This window comes from Charadrius vociferus, unplaced genomic scaffold, assembly GCF_000708025.1.
Source record: "Charadrius vociferus isolate BGI_N301 unplaced genomic scaffold, ASM70802v2 scaffold163, whole genome shotgun sequence".
NCBI lineage: Eukaryota > Metazoa > Chordata > Aves > Charadriiformes > Charadriidae > Charadrius > Charadrius vociferus.
Genome location: NW_009648332.1, coordinates 3,549,971 through 3,570,787, shown reverse-complemented (window position 1 = coordinate 3,570,787; position 20,817 = coordinate 3,549,971). Strand labels below are relative to the sequence as shown.

The 20,817-nt window shown below is 36.1% G+C and overlaps 1 protein-coding gene across 1 annotated transcript in view; it reads right to left on the bottom strand.

Annotated features, from left to right (window-relative positions):
• FAF1 (Fas (TNFRSF6) associated factor 1) overlaps positions 1–20,817 on the bottom strand; it is a 171,905-nt gene that overhangs the window by 41,606 nt on the left and 109,482 nt on the right. Inside the window, exons 9-13 of the mRNA XM_009884628.1 lie at positions 16,623–16,718; positions 14,804–14,930; positions 13,781–13,844; positions 12,756–12,837; positions 3,206–3,360 (exon numbers count right to left, since the gene is read on the bottom strand). Of these exons, the coding sequence (XP_009882930.1) occupies positions 3,206–3,360; positions 12,756–12,837; positions 13,781–13,844; positions 14,804–14,930; positions 16,623–16,718 (524 nt within the window). The remainder of the gene's footprint in view (positions 1–3,205; positions 3,361–12,755; positions 12,838–13,780; positions 13,845–14,803; positions 14,931–16,622; positions 16,719–20,817) is intronic.

Below are 20,817 nucleotides of genomic sequence, written 5' to 3'. Positions count from 1 at the left end.
GGGTTTTTTCCTCCTTTGACCACAGACAACATAAATTACAAGAATATTCAAATAGTTGCTCATTAAACTAAAGTCTAAACTATAGGTGATAAATCTTTCATGTAGATTCCTTAACAATATTATAAAAATGCCATGTTGCTTCCTAAATGAAGGCTAATTATTTTTATATTATTTTGTGCCTTTCATTATGATTTTTTTATTCTAGTAATGAAAAGATTGATAATTTGCAGCACTTACCCAAAGTAATTGCTCCCTTTCCTGCAAACCTTATGTCAGAGACAATTAAAAGCTGTGAAAGCCAAAAAAACACATTCTCTTAACTGTATTAACTAGAGTTCTCCTTCCGTTTGACAAAGTAACAGTCCTGGGTGGCTGTAGTTAGAAATTTTTAAAAATCTGACTCCCAAAGTTGTAATGCTTGTGTTCTTGCACTATAGCTAACAGTTACCCAGGTGCTTACATACACCGTTTTACTTCGAGTCCTACCTACAGAACTCTTTTCACTCTGCTGCAACAGATGTCAAAGAACAAGATTGACAGGTTCCAGCTCAAAAGCACCAGTGTACAGTAACGCAGGATTCAAAGCACATCCCTACATCAGCGTCAGCTGAGAAACATATTAAAAAAATCAGGAAAAATGGCAAGATTTTGGGGCTGGTTTTGTTCTACAGTGAACTCCTACTTCATTAATAAGGATGGAAACTACTATGAAGACTGGTTTTGGAACAGACTGACATACACAGACGTCAGAAGGATGACAGCAAAGAGCAAGAAGAAAATCTGAATATTCAACATTTATTTGCTTATATGAGAAAGTATGCATATCTGTTTGAAATCATTCATGCTGTGCTGCAGTACGGAAAACCTGTCTTTTACTACTGACATTGAGGTGTCCCTACTGACTGCTGCAAACAAAGCTGGGCTACACCAGCAAGCAAAAAGCAGCTCCTTCTCTTGTTCTTGCTGTTGTCTTCTCACCATTCAAATAAAAAGCTATGTGCAACAGTATGTGTAGGGAAACAGAACAGGATAGGCTCCAAGACCACTGTCGTCGTGCCGCATAATAAAGTGTCATAATTAAACAGAGGTACTGAGTATTTATTTATGGGAATGCCTACAGTGCATTGGCACTTTCCAAAGGGAGAAGGAAGCATCATGCCCCCTCTGAAGAAATTACACTCTAAGGAGCAGGATGTGACACTAAACACAACTGAGAAATTATTCTAATTCGAGCCAACATGCCTTGTTTACCCCTTACTATTTTTTGACCTCACTGTTAATATGACAGTTTCTTTGTTGTTGTTAATAGAAAGCAAAAAAGAAAAAAAAGAAGGCTTAAAAACCCTATCGTACTGCACAATCGGCGACTAGGTTCATTGAGAATAGCTATAAAGCCTTAAACAAGCCCTTTATTTTGTGTTTTAAGAAGTGTCATAAGGAGTTAATAGGACACAGCTGTACAGGCTCTTTCTAATAAGCAGCTTCTGTCGCTTTGGTCACCACAGGTGTCTCTGTAACCTGCAAACTCTTATTACTAGTGTATCAAAGTTGTGCTACTTAATAGATTTCTTTAGTAAAACACAACAAAGCAATTACATGGCTGTTGATCGTCAGTCATAAAAAAAACCCTCAAACACAGTTTTTCAAAAGAAACTACACTGCAATTTTTTGTCATTGTAAAATAAAAGAAACTAGAGAATTAAATAGAAAAGCGAACAATAGAACAGCAGGTAGTCAACTGAACTTAGCCACTACAGATGGTTTAGAAATAGTGTTTCCTTCTACACCAACTTGTGGGATAAAAGAAAAGGAGGAGGCTCAACACTGCCCATGAATGGCAATACCAAAAGACTTAAGCAACTTTCCAGTCTATGTATTTGGTCCCATGAAAGAACCTAGATGTTTCTTTTTCCTCTCTCTCTCTTTTCTTTTTTAAAAAAACCTCTCTGGTTTTGCAACTACTTTTTTCCATAATCTTTAACTCTTCTCCAGAATAATTTAAACTAGGAAAATAGCTGCTGATTCATCCAATGAGGAAATGCGGAAGGTTGAGTGAGGAATTCCTGTGAAACACAAGTGTCATTTAAAAAGTGTATTAGAAAAAGAGACTGTTCTGTTTTCCATGCCCACTCTCAGTAAAGAAATATTAACTATATTTTACATATATAAGAACAGGAATGCATGAATGCTCTATTCTAGCAAGCAACAAGAGAAAGAAACATAAATATCTACTTTTAATTGTTCAATAATCAATGGAATTGTGTAAAATGTGGCAACCTTTTCCCAGCCCAAATGACAGTTGCATCTTTTGTTCAAAAGTTAGAATCACTCTCATTATAGTAATATACGCAAGACATTACCCTGGCAAGCAATCATGTTCTGGGTAAATAAACGTGATGAAATAAGGCCCAAGTTAGAAAACCAAACCAGTCCGATTTCTAAATATAGTAAGTATAATCATAAAACTGGTATTTTTAATAGATTATGATCAACTGATAAATAACTAAGGAAGAGAGAGGTCTTAATATAAAGATAAGAAAATTTGTTGGTAACACACAAAAGATGTAGAAGGAGGCAGAATCTACAGTTTTTTATTTCTTTACTCATCAGCAAAATAATGGTTGCTCTAAGACATAGGATAGCTTTTATTATATTAAAACCTATCAAAATATTTGAGCATTACCAAAGGAATGTTCTGTAAGAAAACTGTAGTTCAAAAAAGCCCATATGAATTGCAAGCTTTTAGTTTTTTGCATAATCTGTTCTTAATATTAATTTATCACATTAATGTTATTTTTTTAATAAGATTTTCATTAACAACAGCAGTTATTATTCCAGACAGTTCTAATATAGTTATATCAACATACATAAATTAGCGTCACATAATATTATGGCACTGCAATGCAAAACTGTGAAGACACGTTCCTAGGACTATGTTTGCAAAAGAACCCCCCCCATCCCCCCAAAAAGGAAATAATTTCCTCAACTATTTATTCCTGCACAGGAATAAGAAGTCGCTTTGTAATGAAAACACGGATGGTCCAATTCTCATTGAACGTCAGCCAGCACAGCTTCATTGATCAGCTAAGAATGAGCATGAACTTTTTAGTTCAAATAGATACCAAGCAACAAAAGATTCGATACACAGAGATAAGGATCTTCCTTGAGAGAAAAGCTGCTCTACTCACAGTCCAAAGAGTCTTACCTTGCTCTGTTTGCTTCTTTTGTCATGTCCCATGCCCAGGTGATGAAGTTCTGGCTCAGATAGGAGACAATAGATTCAGCACAAAGCATTTGTGAGCAGAAGACATTGGTTAGTACACTTTCATCATGGTGGAGGTAGATAGCAAGAAGCTTTCTCTGAAAAGACATGAGAAAAGATTGACTGGTGAAAACTTCCTCACGCTGTTTAGTAATTTAAGATTACTGCTCCAAATTTGTGTGTTAGTACACCCTACGGTCTTTAGCAAGGGTGCCAAGTATCTCAATGCACTCACACAGGGGAAAAAAAAAAACCCAGTAGATTGAAATGGTCCATTCTTCCAATCTGTAAAACTTCTCCACGCTTCCTAATACTTTCTTTTGGGTACCAAAACACAATATATTACATGCTTACAACATGAAAATAACAACATTTGAATGAAAACCAAAAACCTTATTAACAGGCTTAGCTTAAGAAATGAGTGAACTTTTTTTGGCTTGCTACCCAATAAAGATAACATTTGCAACATTTCCCTGAGCAAGGAACACACCTCTTGATACAACAGCACCTACGATACAAAACAATTATAAACAACCTGAAAAAATGACAGTACGTTGTTATGGCCCCATCTGTAGCCAAATACAGAGGAAAACGAGTAAGTAACAATACAGGTGCCTACAGTCCCAAAGCCTGCAACGCTACATGCTGGATGTTTTGGCAGTTCTCCATCCAGCCGTATGACGTGGGGAGGCCCACAGCACATCAGCCTCTCACCTACTTCGTAAGTTGATGTGTAGCTGGTCAAAAGGTCGTGTGTCAGCCCGGCTGCCTCCCTCTCTCGTGGAGCTGAGACGCAAGGTCCAGCATTCACCCCAGCACTGCGAATGTGTAAGACGCAAGGGAAGGGGTACGGGAGACGTGGGCCAAATCACACATAGCATTTGTGAGCACTGATACATATCTCACCGTAGTTACCATGTCAGCAAAGACTCAACGTTGAGGATGGTGTTTCTGGCCTCTTGAAATAAAATATCCTGTGCTGTGTTCTTTTGAAAACCTATCAAGTAATATTTGAGCTTCGCTACCAGCAGCATAGAGCTGTGCTGTGTCCCCACGATAATCTCAGACCACCTTTTGGAAAGCGAGTCTATGTGTACGTAAAGACAGAAAGCAGACTGAGAAAAATACAGGGAAACTATGAACTAGTTAAGGATCACGATCCTATATCTGGTATTCAATGAATTATAAACACCTTTCAAGTATATTTCAGGAAATTACAACTTTGCCCCATGCCCATATATATTACTTACTTTATTTAAAAAATCTTACTTGAACATATTTGCTCACACAATATGGTAAACGCTATTTTCAGACTTTAATTTAAAGTCATTTCTCTTCATCAGAAGTAACACTGAACACTGGATATCGATGTGTATTGATAATGATACAAGGCACAGGATGCAATTTTGAGACAAGCTGTCTTTGTGAAAACCTGTATGGCTATCACCTCATATACCAGATTTGGATAAAACTTAATGACTGTTTATAAAAAGAATACATTTGAACATTAGACTTTGGGAAAGGGATTAGTAATTTGCATTAATGTTTGTCTAATTTAATTTAAATGTTCTTCAAAACCACGTACACATGTGCCAGGAAGGGCCATTAATAAGCCCAACATGCAGAGATCCATATAAGTGCAGCCAACAATGTTGACTGAAACTAAACTTGAAAACCCAGGGCACTGATGCACAATATCAAGCAATAAAACAGCATTTCTGTGGTGATATTTAATTTAAAAAGAAGAAAGAGGCAGGGGAAGATCAGGCACTGTCTGTTTTTGAGGATCAGCCATTCTGCATTTCAAAGCGTCGATCCCTGCAATATCCAGGTTACTGTGCTAGAATCTCGACTATTATATAGCAGTTGTAAGAGAGGGAGGGCAAAGATGTGTTTACTCAGTGATTAGGGCCTTAGAATAAGCCTCTAGCTCCTAGAGAGACAGCTCACCACTTATTCATTTGGACCAATTCACAAAGCCTAGAAAGATTAAACATCCATGCTGAGAAGACAAGCGAATGCAGACGGTGAAAAAGAAATAAAAATTCTTTAAAAACTCTGAGATGACTTCATTATTTTTTCCACAAGGAAACTTTAGGAAAGTGTTTAGTTAGAGAAAAACCCACATTGACCTCTCTCTAAACCCTTAATCTTTCCTTTGTGGTGGCACTGCTTTGTGGTAAGCGGATGGCTTTGCTCTCCTCTTTTCACTGGGAGCGGGTAGAAAAAAAGGCTCTTGAGAAACACTTTTACTTCCAAAGAAACAACCCCATGAAACTGTTAAATATGAGATTCCATACAAGGGAATGTTTCAAAATATGTACAGTTTTAGGCTTAAAGATTTAGGGACAAATTTTAGTAAACAGAACAGGCACATACACAATAGATGTTTACACTGAGCTACTTTACAAGTGAATGTAATTTTTGTTGCATCAACAAATCTCACCATGCAAAGACTAAAACTCCATCCTATATAAAAGACTGTCTTGTGTCTGATAATTTATCCCAAATGTTAAGGTCAGGCATAGGCATACTGCTAGGAAAAACGAAAAGAGGTAGCAGGAGGAACTGAAGCGCTGAAACACGATCTTGAAACATCTTAGTGGAAGCCAGTGATATTTTTTCCTTGAAAAAATGCATTATTGAAAAAGACTCAGGGCTTGGAGTTTATTGTCGTTTGGTTTGTTTGTTGGGTTTGGTTTTGGTTTTGTTTTTTACTAACCCATGGGAGTATGTATTTATAAGCAGGTTTTTCTTGGTTTTATTTCAAGCCTTTGAAAAAACAGAGTAAATTCTAGGTTTCTATGATGACTAATACTAGGAATTTTTTAGTGAATACTAATAAAATAGGCTTACTAAACTGATGAACAGTCTTGACTTCCATAAAAAAAGCCTAGTAATGGAACACTAGTCTGTTCTGTGTTAGATTTGTCAACAATATAATGACTCATGGGTTATACACTTCGCATAAAATTTAAAAAAAGGAAGAAGAAAAAAAAACTCTAATGGGGAAGAACTTTTACTAGGCCCTATGAAGGTATGGGATACTGAAAAGGTTCTAAGTACTAAATAGCTGATCGACTTCCAAAGGCCTTATAGTACTATAGAAACTTAAGCCATCAAGAGATGTACTTGTGAGAGTACATGGATGCTGAAGACCAGGCAGCCATACACAGGAATTTTCAGAAGTGGCCTGGATTTACAGACATACTTGGGAGTGTAAGTCTCAATGTCAATGAGACTTAAGGTCCTAAAAGGTTTAACTTTAAGTTCCAGGTTTCATTTTATTTCAGAGGGGAAAGGGTCACAAGAAAGAGGCGCTAACTGTTTTCAGCACCTCGGTTATCCAAACACCTTCAAAAATCCAGATGTCAAGCGTTTTGTTTTTTGTTTCTGCAATCTCTGTTGTGTTCAGACCACAGGAAACACTGTTGGCCTTGCCCTTGCTCCCACGTCTTACACCACTCTTTGTTTGCAGTGAGGTACTGCAGCCCTCTCCTGCCTGGTTTTAAGCTGATGATGGAACATGCCTGGCACATGGCACCTGGAAGGAAACACAGGCTGTAGATGGACACTGCACTGCAGCAGGGCAGCCCCCCCGAGAGGCACAGCGCCCCAGCTGCAGCCTCGCACCGTGAAACCTCTCTGCCACATCATCCAAAATACACAAACTGATGCACCTGACCAAGAGATCCAACATGCACGTACAATCCCACACATCAGACAGACATACTAAAGATCTGTCCTACATACCAAAATGGCTATGCCATCCACTTGGCCATTCTTGCATTTTGGAACTTCAGAAAAGTTAATGCACTTCATATAGAATTAGAAGAAATGAAGGAAAAGGTGGCACTGAGGCAGAAAGAAACACTGTTCTTCACGAGGTTGAGAGACTAAATTGATAATCACTGAGTAATGGGATATCCAAGCTTCTCAGCCACTTCTAAATAATGTGAATCCAATACCTCAGAAGAATATGAACTACAATGAGAAGAGTGATACAGTCATAAGGGTCAGCAAAAGCACAGAGCTCAATGGTTATTTTTGAACCTCAGGTTTACAAGTTCAAGTAATGACTGAGACAAAAATGTTCACTATCTAACAATAGCTAGAGGCATGAATGTTCTTTCCAGCTGGCAAGCTAATGAATCAAGATGGTTAATTTTTCTTCCAGGTTTTACATGGTGAGAACCAATTCAAATGAACACAGGGACATATTTGCACATCTTTAAGCCTTTGAAGTGTACAATCTGATCCACCTGTCTAAGTTGATCTTGGAGATCATATGATCACCCTTCGTGGACACAGCTATGCCATCACACGCAATCCTTTTCTCCCTAAGCAGAATGTAAACCTCTAACAACAAGGTGATACACCTTCGAATTTACTGCACTTTGAAAAAGAAGCACAGCAGGACATAGGGCGGATGGAGATTCATCGGAAGCCTTGTCTGTGTATTACACAAACAGAACAAAACCTGCTGAAGAGAAGCATTATTAAATTCTCCTGCACCAGTCTAAAGAAACGAGACAGACACCAAAGACAGGGAGACAAGGGGCACTAAGTAGCCTCTAGCTTTGTAGAAGAGGATCTGAACTATACTGTACCCCACAGGTTCCTAAAGTAGGAGTGAGACAATCCCTGTAATCTTCTGGTCTGGTCTTTTCTATTACACATGGCATAAGGCATCCCTAAACTAGTTCCTAATTTAATCTTTCAGTAATTTTATCTTTCAGTAAAACATCTAGTCTCAGCAAACCACCAGTGATGAAGAATCCATATGAACCAGGGTAAGCTGCTCAAATGGCTAACCACTCTCTCAGGTAAGGATGTGTTTTATTTTAAGTTTGATTTAGTCTACTTTCATCTTCCAAATATTTGATCCTATTATACTGTTGTATCTCTATTTCCATCAATTGAACTAGTAGTGATATCTTACATAATGCAAAGAATATCCGATAATTAAAACAAAACTCAAATAAGATCCACAAATCATAGGCTTTGAAAGAGGAGGAAATGTAGAGTGTGGCAGACAATTTCCATAAACTTTTGTTATTTAATATTAAGTACAGAGAAGGCTGAAGAGACCCATACCCAGGACTAACCTTTCAGATATGCAAGACAGCAGAATAAAGGGTGTGTAGGCACACAGCAAGACTGCTAAGCTGGTATGCTGCAGCAAAAATTTCTGAACAATAATTATCGACAAAATTCAGAATTTATTTTAAGAATGAAGGGACAGAACTGCTAATGCACACATCAGGTGAGAACTGGAAAGAAAATGTAGGTGACTAACACGGGACTTCACTGGAATTTATGTACTGACATGTACTGTAGTGTAGCTGCTCTTCCCAGGCATCTAGAGTTATACTTCTATACTTGCCCTCTAAAGTTTCAAACAGACTGTGCAGGTTGGTGTTCAGGTTATTTACATTTAATTCAAATCATTAGTCATTTCTCCATCTAGAACCCCCAGACAGGTCAACTACAGACGCATTTTCAAAGCACACCTAGCATACACAATATGATAAAGCCTCTTATAAAATGCAGCAGTAGCTGCATTATCAAAAAAACATTTGACTTGGTTTGAAATGTGCCTGGAGTCAAAGTAAAAGGTGATGGTGAAGCTGGACTCCTTGACATCACTCCACAGTAATTAGGGAATAAAAGGGGGAAAAAGACAAAAGACTATACCAAAAAGCTATTCTGCAACTGGGATTCAGAAGAATTTCTCTCCTCTACTCAAGGTAGCATCTAAGACTTCAAATTTCTCTTCTGAGACAAGACGACTGCAGAGCAGTCGATGCTGTTTCTATAATGTGCTCCAGCAGAAATCAGAATAATTACCTCTGTGAATCTTTTTTCTGTATTAAGTTCAGCATGAACTTAATTAGCTGAAATAATAAGGGACAGTGTCCTGAGTTACACTGAAAAAAATGATACTACAGAAAGCCCTGGATGGAGGGATATTCTGCTACCATTTCGGGGGAAGGCACAGAAACCTTTTGTTGGAACACGCCAAATCACGAAAGGAACATACTTTCTTTTAGGTATTCTGAAAATAAAGCACCCATATGTGAGAGGAATGGTACTGCCACTGAATTGAACCTAAAAGACAGAATTCAAGGAGAAGAAAAACATGGTTCATATTCAGTATGCAGGAATATATATTGAGGTGACAATACCAATCTGTGCTAAGAGAGATGTTTCACATATTTATTAAAAGTCAGTGAACAGAAAGGTTGAGAGAGGAGCAGGAGGTGATCTGACAGAGGTATATAAAGATAAGAGCTCCTGAAAAGGTAAAGTGGATGTCTTTATTCTTTCTCATAATAAAAGAGTAGTAACCAATTATAAAAATGAAAAGGCAAACAAGCTCCAATAAAAGAAAATACTTTAGTATTATTCAAGTAAATAGCTCAGTGAGATTCAATAGAGCTATTAAGATCCTGCATTAATAACAATACTGCCCTAAATTAGGACAACACCCCCGATGTTTCAGAATACAAGGCACCCACAAACTGCTTTCAGTCACAGAGAAACCTTCCCCAAATATCTTGTTTAAAACTGTCCATTGTAAGATGTCTTCCATGGCATCAGGTCTAGCTATTTCTGTGACAGTGTAGCTACTTGACCAAGAGCAAGCTTGTTCTTCATAAACTAACCTAGCAGAGAAATGCTTCTTTCCAGACTGCACAATAAGTAGAGGAACACTTTAACAGAAGAAAAACTTATTTGTTCATTTAATAAACCTCTGTCTCTCTCTGTCTTCCTGACCCAAATAAAAAAAAAATAATGAAAATATTTTCTTGTGTTATATATATATATAAAATAAGCCTTGGAAATGAACACACAATGCCCTTAACTATCAGGCTGCAGCAGTTAACTGGGGATTTCATTGCCATGGACCAAAGACACTGGTTGTTAAAGGCAAAACTCTGTATCTTGGCTATTGTACTTTTGTGCTAAAGAGACATACAGGTTTTAAAGTAGAGCTACATTTGACCTCATTCCATCTCTCCTACCTAAAACCAGCACTATCATGGTAGCAGTTGCTCTAAAGGAAAAAAGATACCCATTGTGTATGTTAATCTTAACTACCTAAAGATTTGAAATAAAAAGCTACAATAATAAAAGCTAAACAAAACATAGGTAACAAATATGTAAACTTTTTTTAGAAGGTATTTCTTTTTCAAGTAACATTTTCTTAAACTATGAATTACCATCCCTTCCAACACATAAAAGACATTAAGATTTAACAGAGCAATATCTAATTTCTTAAAAAGAATTTTAACCAATAATCTGTGTTTAAAACACGTTCTGACATAAGTTAATTTTCTTAAAATCGCCCAAATTAAAATATTTCTGCAAAAAGGCTTCAAGTTCACATATAATGGGATTTTTTTTTGAGGAAAGACGCAGATTAAAAACATAGCTGATGTCTGTCTCACTAGACCTGAACTGTAGAGTGCACCTTCTGCTCTGGACAGCGTTGAGAATTTGTCAAGAAAAGGCTAAGATCTCTGAGCACTCAAGCTGCCAAGTGCTCTCAAATTAAATCAGTTTGAAGCGGTTTTCATTAAGATGGATTGAGTGTGGCATCGTGAGAAACACTCTATCAAATGTAGTGTTTTACTTAGTGATTAAGTATATACCAGTTGATGAAGCTACCCAAATCCTTCGTAATCCCACCACTCCAATAAACATTTAATGAGTATATAAGTTCAAAAAGCCTAGCAGAGGATTTAAACCTTCAATCTTGTTTTTATTTACTCTTGGAACTCAATTTCTCACTTCAAGTGAAGAATGCTGGTGCCTGAAGCTCATCTGTTGCCCTGGTAAAATTAAGTGCCCTCCATAGTATAAATTAGCAGACAAGACATACAGGTTGCAATTTCTCCTAAGCTTTTTTTCATATACTTATATTGAATTATTTTATGAAATACAATTATAAAAAAATAAAATAATGTATCCCTTTCCTCAGTTATGAATTCCAGGAGGCAGTACTGAAAAACTTGTTTGTAACAGGAAAAAAGCAGTAAAAATAAATGGTATTTATACATTCTCATTTTTGTTTAAAGTCAGAATGTTACAATAAAAATCGTATCATTCCATGGAGTAGTTGGGGGGGAAGATGTTTCAAAAATTAATACAATATTTGGGAAAAAAAAAAAAAAACACAAAAATAACACTTTCCTAAATATGTAACTTCATCCTGATGAGGATCTGATCTGAATACACTGCAAAATACTAGAAATGTAAGGTGACATGAATTTCAGATGTGCTATGTAAGTAGTATAAGAAGTATTTTGAGTATTAGAAAACTAAGTAACTGCACTGCATTAATACTAGATTTATAGGTATTAAAAAAAAATGAATGAGCTCCTAATGAGCTCTCACCCATTATTATACTGATACACTCTCAACCATTTCTGATGACATGATACAAAGTGAACTTCCCAACTCAAACACTTTTCTTGTTGAATTAATATGATTTCTTTTAAACTTGCATTAAGGCCCACTTTAATGAGCTACTACAAATTAATACTTTGCCACTGAATTATTGTGTATCCATTTATCTTCTGAAATCTGCACAAAGACATGAAAAGATTCACTAAACTTAGAGTGTGCACACAACATGTAAAGTATGTGTTAACTTAAGCTATAGAGGGTAGATCCATAACGCTGCACTTATCAGTGCAGTCCCGAACATAACATAGCTGTTCCTTCCAATATGAATAACTACGAGAAGCCAAAACATTCTTCATTTTAAAATTAAATATCTATCAAGACAACAAAAAGTAAATTTAAACAGCATGATTTTCTTGTTTGTGTTTCAGCTTTAACTATGCTTAATTATGCAGGGGTTTCGGTTTCTCCTTAGTGAATTCAAGTTACCAAAACTTAAATAAACTATCCCCATTCTAATTTTATTAAAAAACTGGTTTTAAAACTGTGCATGGAATAACAGAAACTTGAGATGTCTGGTTGGATGTACAGAAAAACTAAATAACCAAATCTTAGTACTGGAATTTACTTGGCAGATAAAGGCTGTACAAAGGAAAAAAAAAAGCGCACTGTATTTTAGAGACCTTTCAATTTAAATTTACAATGTCATTAGCAATCCTTCAAAGGAATTACCAACATGCAACGCTGAACTTGTCAACCACAAGACTTGCAGCCAGTGTTATCTGGTGCTAGGACACCATTATTTCAGGAAGAAAAGGAGGGGGGAGTAGCTCTGATGCCTAAAGGACTCCAATAAAAATACAGCCTGAATGATGAGAAAGCATGAGTTATTCACCGTAATTTCAACAACCACCAAGGTAAGTATTTTAGTCAGTCAACTAAATGAGTATAACTCTTCACAAACAATAAAATGAAGATAACTCCAAAACGTAGTTTACCTTTTTTAAAATAAAGATGAAACTTTTACAGTGATTTCCATTTTCTCCCTATATTAAATAAAGTAATTTTAATACACACTTACATCTCTAGCTTTCCCATAGAAGGCTTCTTGAAAAGCAGCCTCTAATGATCCAATAAAATAAACAGGATGGCAGTCACCATACCTATTTGAGATAAAATTTCCAATTAATAAAAAATTACAAAAATAAGCAATTCCAACATTATACCTCTTCATATATTCTGTAAACATAATACATTGGCTAAATTTTTAGAAAGATGAAGTACTACACTTCTAAATATTTCCCTTCCATACTTTAAAAGCAATCTGTCCCCCAACATTCAAAAGCTCAAAGCAACTAACTGCTACCTTACAAATTTTATCGTAAAAACTTTCTGTTCACATACATAGACAACTTAAGTTCTATATAATTTTTCTATCATAACTTATTTCCCCTCTTTATTATATTCCTAAAGGTTAATTGAAAGCTATTCTTGTATTACACATTAATGCATCTCATATATATATATATATGAGCATTTCAACACAGAGGAGTGAAAACAGAAGTCATAAACTTTGCATTACTTTGCAGTATATTGGTTTGCACCTTCTATCTGTTTGATGAAATATGGCTACTGTTTAACAATGTATGATGTGGTGGTATCAAGTCTAAAAAAAGGAACATTTCTGTATTTTTTAAAAGTAGAGATTTATCCAACCACTTTATTATTGTGAAAACTCTTATTGCATCTCTGCAATGTATTTTTCAATATTAATCACCTTCAGCTTTTCTGTTCCTGTATATCAAATTAAAATTACTATAGACAGAGTCTTTATCATCCTTCTGGACCCTTACATAATTAAGTAATGATATTAAATAGTGGCAAATTGAATAAGACAAGAATCTGTCACTCTATCCTGGACTGAGAAATAATTTTATTTCAGAAACAGTTCTAACAAAGTTAAGCTTAAAATAAATTAGATTAGGATGCCTATATATGCTACGATCCCACAAGAAAATACGTACATTTGGTTTATTTTTAGTTTCATTATTTACTAATTTTACTAAGTTTCTAACAAGAATTGCACAGTTAATAGGCTAAGCTTACCTTGAAGAAAACTCAGCTGTAAATTGTAATAAGGCATCTCCTTCATTTTCAGCATTTTCTGGCACTTAAAAAAATGAAAAATATATATTAAATGCAACCTCATGGAAACAGATTTTAATATGTGAACTCACTTCACTTCAGGGATTGTTTTTTTATGTTGACAGCTTACTAACGTGGTTACCAAGAGACCATATAAATTTCATGAAAGACTATCAACTATGAACCTTTGGAAAGACATGAAATTTCCAGACACTCTCATGAATATATTCAGGCTTTCCAAACAGTAAAATCCTCAGGTCCAGTGTAATGTGATATATTACTTGTTCAGTTAACACTCTGGACTTACTTTAATACATTAAAATGAAAGGACTGGCTTGAAAGGCTTGACCCACAATATTACTAGTTACTTTTCTTTTCATTTTCTTTCTTTTTTAAATTTCCTATATGTACTATTAAAAAGTTTTCCCTATTATTACATATATTTGCTGTCAAAAAACTTCTAAGCTAATAACATCAATGCAAGCCTAAAGTAAATAAAGAGTATATAGAATTGCATATAGGAGGTAACTGACGGCTCCTGCTCAACCTTTTCATAATTAAAGGACAAACAATCACTGAGAAACTTTTTTAATGTAAACGACTAAAAATACTAATCACCACAAGATGCTGAAGCTAAAATCTGTAGAATTTTCAAAACGGGGAAGTGGAAATCTAGTTATCTACAGGAACATTTGGTTAGAGATCATAATTGCTCTGAGTTTAATTATTATTCTTCAACTATAAGCTAAAAACTTTTTAACTAAGGTTAAAAAACTTCCTCCATGGGGAGATGCTTTCACAGTTGCCAATTATGTTTGCAATATTTTCATTTGATACATCCATCAGACATGACACTCAAATAATTCTAACATTCCTATCAAAAGATACTTTCCTGTTTCTTATTATGCAGTGCCATCATACCTCTCTGCTTTCACTACTGCTGTACAATCACCCATTAATCGTAAATGAAGTGTCAACTCTTACTCATTGGCGATTTCCTCAAGGCAGATGATGCTACTCCAAACATTTCTCCATCATCAACTCCAAACTCTGTAGCATCTTCAAAGTCATCCCCATCACTGTCGCTAACCATGTGAACATCAGTGCATTGCTATTTAAAAACAAAAATCAAAACCGACCATAAGCCTCTATTACAGACATCATCTTTAGTGAAATGCCAAATACATACATAATGAAAAATACTTACCTGTTTATATAAAAACACTCAATATAATGCATTTTATTTTACTATTTTATATAGCATTATCAGACTGCTTTTTATAAATAAGACCTAATTTTCAACAGGAGCCTGGTTGACAGAGCAATATTATGTCACAAAATGCATTACTAAATAACTAAGGAACTGCCTCTGTATACACAGTTGACCAAACTTTACCCAAAGTTAATGCTATTTTCCATCTAATGGTACTACAGCTGGTTTAACCACATAAGAAAGTGAGAAACATCATGTAATCTATCAATAATTTTAGACATGATACAATCTACTTTAGCAATACTTGCATGGTGGGGACACTCCTTGGAATGGTACCTATTTATCTTTTGCAATGTCTGACACACAAATTTAGCACGTGTAGTCGTAACTTGGCGTACCAGACTACTGCGTGTTGAATGACAGGCTGATTTATTTGGCATACCAATATAAAGGAGAAAAATCAACATTTTTGTGCAAGAAGCTAAGGTCCCATCTGTGCCTCCAACTCCCACCATCAGCATCTTTGGGATTTCATGTCCTCTGAAACATAAAGGTGCTCAAAAAAAACATTGCTTTTAACTATTCAACATTAACTTGCCCCCAAATTGACTTATTTTCATGAATGACTATTCCAGCTCCACTTGGCCTAGAAGTTATGGTACACTACAGAAAATCTACGTGAATCCCTAAAGGTGCAACAAAGTGTATTACGGAACATGAGATTTCAGCTCTATCATGCAAGTGACCATGAGAGGAGCAAAGAGCTCCAAACATGTTGGATCTCCCTCTACAACAGCTACAAATAAAGAACATTTACAGAATGAATTAGTCAACAAGAAAATTCTACAAGGTGAACATACTCAGTCAGATCATTTTGAAAGAATGAAGTAAAGGAAGGAAAAAAGGATACATAGTAATGCTGGAGATCCCAGAAGAAAACAACAATCCTCTATTTAACCTGCTAAGTGGTTCAGCCATAGCTAGAACAGCATTGTCTGATCCTCCTCTAACTTTCAACAACTGGCCAACAGCATACATCCAGGCTTGCATCCTGACCGTACATCACAGCTATGTCTTCCCAATTCAAATGAGCTGAACAGATTGAAACACATCCTTTTTGCGCAACAAGATAAACCTTATGTGCTACAGTTCTCAAAATGTTAAGAAAGGTGTGTGGAAAATGGGAAACTGCTTATATTAAATTAATTTTGAGGAAGGGCAAAGGCATTGGACATTTTAAGCCAAACCATGAAAAGTTAGAAACGACAAAGCATGAATTTATACAGTCTGCAAACATCTTTTTCTGCTAATACTAAAAGTATATGTTTGAGCCTTCTATTTAATTTGGAGTATTTTTCAGTGCTTAGTACCTTGTGGCTTGCTTACTTTGTCTTTCCTCTTCTTCTTCAATGACTCGTTTACCCAGTTCCTTACTTTGTCACAATAATGTGTTACAGGAACTGTAAACTGATTCTTTAAGATGGAATTTTACTGATGTATTTGACAATAGAATGGGTGGTGACCATGGCAAAATGAGCTTTCCCTGCTTCTTCCTAGAGTATACTGGTAAAATACAGGTGATATTCTTACCTCTTCTGACTGTTCCCTCGTTTGTACAGGTGAAGATCTTCTTCCAACTGTAAGTCGATGGCAAGGAAAAGTCAGTCCCGAAACAGCTAGAGTCATCTACAAACAAAGCAATGATCGTTTATTAAAGCCACAGTCTCAAGTGAGGGTTGTCTTTTTCTTAAGGGTGCTTCGAGATTCAAGCTGAAGACCACACTGCAGAAGACCAAATTAATTATACAAACATAAAGAAAGAAGTCTGGAAAACTAAAATGATTGCTTACGTAAAAGTATCCAAAGAAAAAACAACTGAGTTGTACAGGTATGTATACACAGAGTATCAAAACATACTAACTGGAATTGGAAACTCAAGACTGTCTTGAATTGTTATTTTCTCCTGAATCAGTACTGAATTTTAAACCATTATATGTACGTGATAACTTTTACAGTGGTATGCCTTTATGAAGTAAATGTAATTTTTTCCTTCCTAATCAATAAGCAAATGTTAAAGTGAAGATGATAGGTACTGATACAACCAATTAAAAACACTTAAGACATCTTGAAGAAAGAAGAATTATCTTGAAAGAACAGTTTATCGCCAGACGTAAAAGACTCAATCACAGTGGCTACTTAAAAAAATACATTTAATCTCCATCTTGGTCATTATTAATGTCAAAGGCACATGCCACGTTTCTCATATGGACAAGGACACACACAAACCCAGCAATGCTGGTGAGACTGCAGTCAGTTTAGATAGGATAGATGTTCATTTACCAGTGTTAACAGAAACAGCACTTTTGCCTGTTGCCATATGCCTAAACCTCAACTTTTCAAAATTAATGAGACAACAAATGGAAAAAAGCTAGCCTCATTTGAAAGAAAAAGAATCACTAGATGCCTGCAAACACACAACAATAATATCTGAATACTTGATCCTACGTTGCTTTTAAAAATGTACTAATCAATACAACTAAAAATGCGAATTGTCCACTCTTCTATGATCAGGACATTTCTTTACAAATTTCTTTATACAGTGTAAGCGTACACCTGGCCTTCTGTCCTGTTCTGGAAAGCGCAGCAGTTCTGGTCAAGTGAGGTTGATGACCACAAGTAGAATTTTCAGAAGCACCAAGCCCTATCCTGATAACACGTAGGCTAAATTTACAATGTCAATAGCTCTTAGATGAAGAGAGACAATTCCTTTTGGTAACAGATCTGATTCTTGCAGAACCTGGACGTGTCAAAATATTTGATGGTGTACAATTCTTAGCGATGTGGAGAAAGATAGTTCTGGCTATATGTTAAAAATATTGTTTCTAATAGTTCCTTCAGAAGACACACAGAGGACAGAAAAAGATTTTCTAGATCCTATAAAAATGATCGCTGTTTTTATGCGGCACAGAATGACAGACTTACATTATATATTTCAGAAATACAGCATCCTCCTAATTAGATTGTAGAAATATTAAGCTAAAATAAATTTCAATCATCCTTAACAAAAACCCAAGAATAAATCATAAGCCGTAAATTTCATTTACTGCCATAAGCAGTAAAATACTCCATTTATTTTTATACATAATTCAGAATGACTTTATCACTTGTCTGCTAGAACTCACAAAGATTTCATCTGCTGCAGGTTGAAGCAGGCTGATTAAGCAGGCTGGTTACCAAATGAATGTTAACCTGTCTGAACTAGCCTACTGTCACATTCTCATCGCAAGGTTAAACAGAAGTTTAGCTGCATGAAAAGCTTAGCTATCGTCTTAAAGGAAGTGAGCAATAATACTCTGGAGCAAATGACATATTAAAGACGACATACAGGTCAAGACCAATTACCTATGAAACTCCTGTGACAAGAGCATAAGAACTGTATTCTCTGTAATAATCCACCAGTTTAATGAGTATTTTTATAAGCTTTTAATAATAATCAAACCTCAACTGTTATAAAACCTGAAACTTTGCCCTGTAGTTACCACGCTATATAAAATACTGGTAAAACATACACACAGGCACAGTAACCGCACACAGACTGAAGTTCCCTATCTAACAGCATCAAATACCCTGACAGATGCCTGGAAAGGCTCCCGATATCTTTTAAATACACATTAAAGACAGAGTGGTAAGATCAAGCAAGCAGTTATTGTGCCGCTTCATCACTTGGCCCAATAGCAGGGTGTTGCAATTCCAATTTGCAACCCTATATTATAGTGTCAAAGCGTCTCTCAAAAATGAGCTAGCAGCAGAAGGGGTTCGACATCAGAGCACATTTCATCCTACTCCCCAGACAGTTGCTGGAATGTTGTTTTTTGTGAACATTTATGTGAGAAATCGCCCTCCCCTTTGGCTTTTTTTGAGAATTTTTTTGAAAAGTAAAGGCTAGGACAAAGAGAAGCTCCACCTTTCATTTCAAAACAATCTAGCAGGACGAACATTTCTCTAGAATTAAGTTATCTTCATTCTAAGATAAAGGAGAGAGTCCTCTCTCAAGAGAGACTCCTGCACCAGAAAGTTTAATCTTTATTTTTGGAAATCATGAAAACATCAACACTAAGCAAAAGATTACTTTCCAGGCAGCTCAGTCCGGTGCCACGGATAGCAAACCTCAACTTTTACAAATATTTTGAACGCAGGCCAATTTCCTGATGGGAGCACCCGCTCAAGTGCCTCAGTGGCAAGAACCGTTTAGACACTAGGCTGCTCTCGGAGAGTTTTTTTTTTCTTTCTAAATACTGCGTCTGCCTACTCCCAAACAGGGCTGCAGTACATTAGATATACGAATTGCTGTGTTGCAGCCACCTTCCCATGGCAATGGAAATAATCTTTCTACCAGCTCCAAACCTGAACATGCTGGTTTGTAGCCCGAGTACCCAATTACCCATATTTCTCAATTTATGAACCCTTCTGACTGGGCAAACACACAAAAGTCACTAACTTTTCAGAAGAATTTATTTTTCTGCATGGAAATCGCCATTATTTGAGTACAACAGTGTGAATTGGATGGCTTTCACGTGCACAAGAAGAGATATTGAAAGATGCATATGCAGGACTCGGCACCAATAATGAGCTAGACAGATTCTCAAATAAATAATACACTAAAGCAAAACTAAATAAGGTTGTTCCATTTTTTCTAAGCAGTATATCCATATACGTGCAAGTCCTTACTCAGAAGGTCTCACAGTTGAAAGGTACATGAGGTGTTAAGTGAAACAGAATCAGAAATAGGCAAAATGACTTGCAAAAAGCTACTCAAGGCAATTACTGAAAAGCCGGATCTCTTGTCCATCACTGTGTATAGATTGGTCACGCTTGTTAGACGATTAAAAAGTCTTCCCTTTGGCTTCCTATAGCTTTTTAAGGAGAAGGACAATAAAACTGAAGCCTCAAAACATTCCAGGGAGAGTGGCAGTAGGAGATTCCTTTTAGAAGAGAGCACAGATATTAAAATAAACAGATTGCTACTGGCATGCAAAAAGGTAATGGTACAATCTGGACTAAAAGTGCACAAAGGATACTTGAAATAATATTTTAGCTACTAGAAGGAAGACTGCTACCAAACTTTACAATTTAGAGAGAAAAGAAATGAGCCTAATGCTCATTTGTGCTTTCCAACACTAAGACACTGAATTTATTTGTAAACGTTCAGTGTCAGATGATTTGTATTTCAATTGCCAGCACTAATAATTGGGGGATAAAGTAAAGCAACATCTTTTCTGATTTGAACGTGCAGGATTCTTTGCCAAGAACTTTCCAGATCAACCTAGAAATATCTGCCAAACCTAGAGTGAGACCAGGTGCTTTAAACAATAGATTATTCTTCCTGTTAGAAAATATCATTTTTATGTAGAGGCTTATAGAAATACTCTTTAGAACAATCTAAAAAGGTTATTTTTTGCGAGTATTTCATGATATAAATGTGTCTGCAGCAGGAAAAGACATCACTAACAGCATGCAATTCCAGAGTGCTGCCATCACATGCTCAGAATATAGGAAAAATTATGAAACCATAATCATAGAATCATCTAGGTTGGAAGGGACCTTTAAGATCATAAAATCCAATCATCAACCTAACACTGCCAAAACCACCACTAAACCATCCACTTAAGCACCATGCCTACCTGTCTTTTGAATACCTCCAGGGATGGCGACTCAACCATTTCCCTGGGCAGCCTGTTCCAATGCTTGACAATCCTTTTGGTGAAGAAATTTTTCCTAATATCCA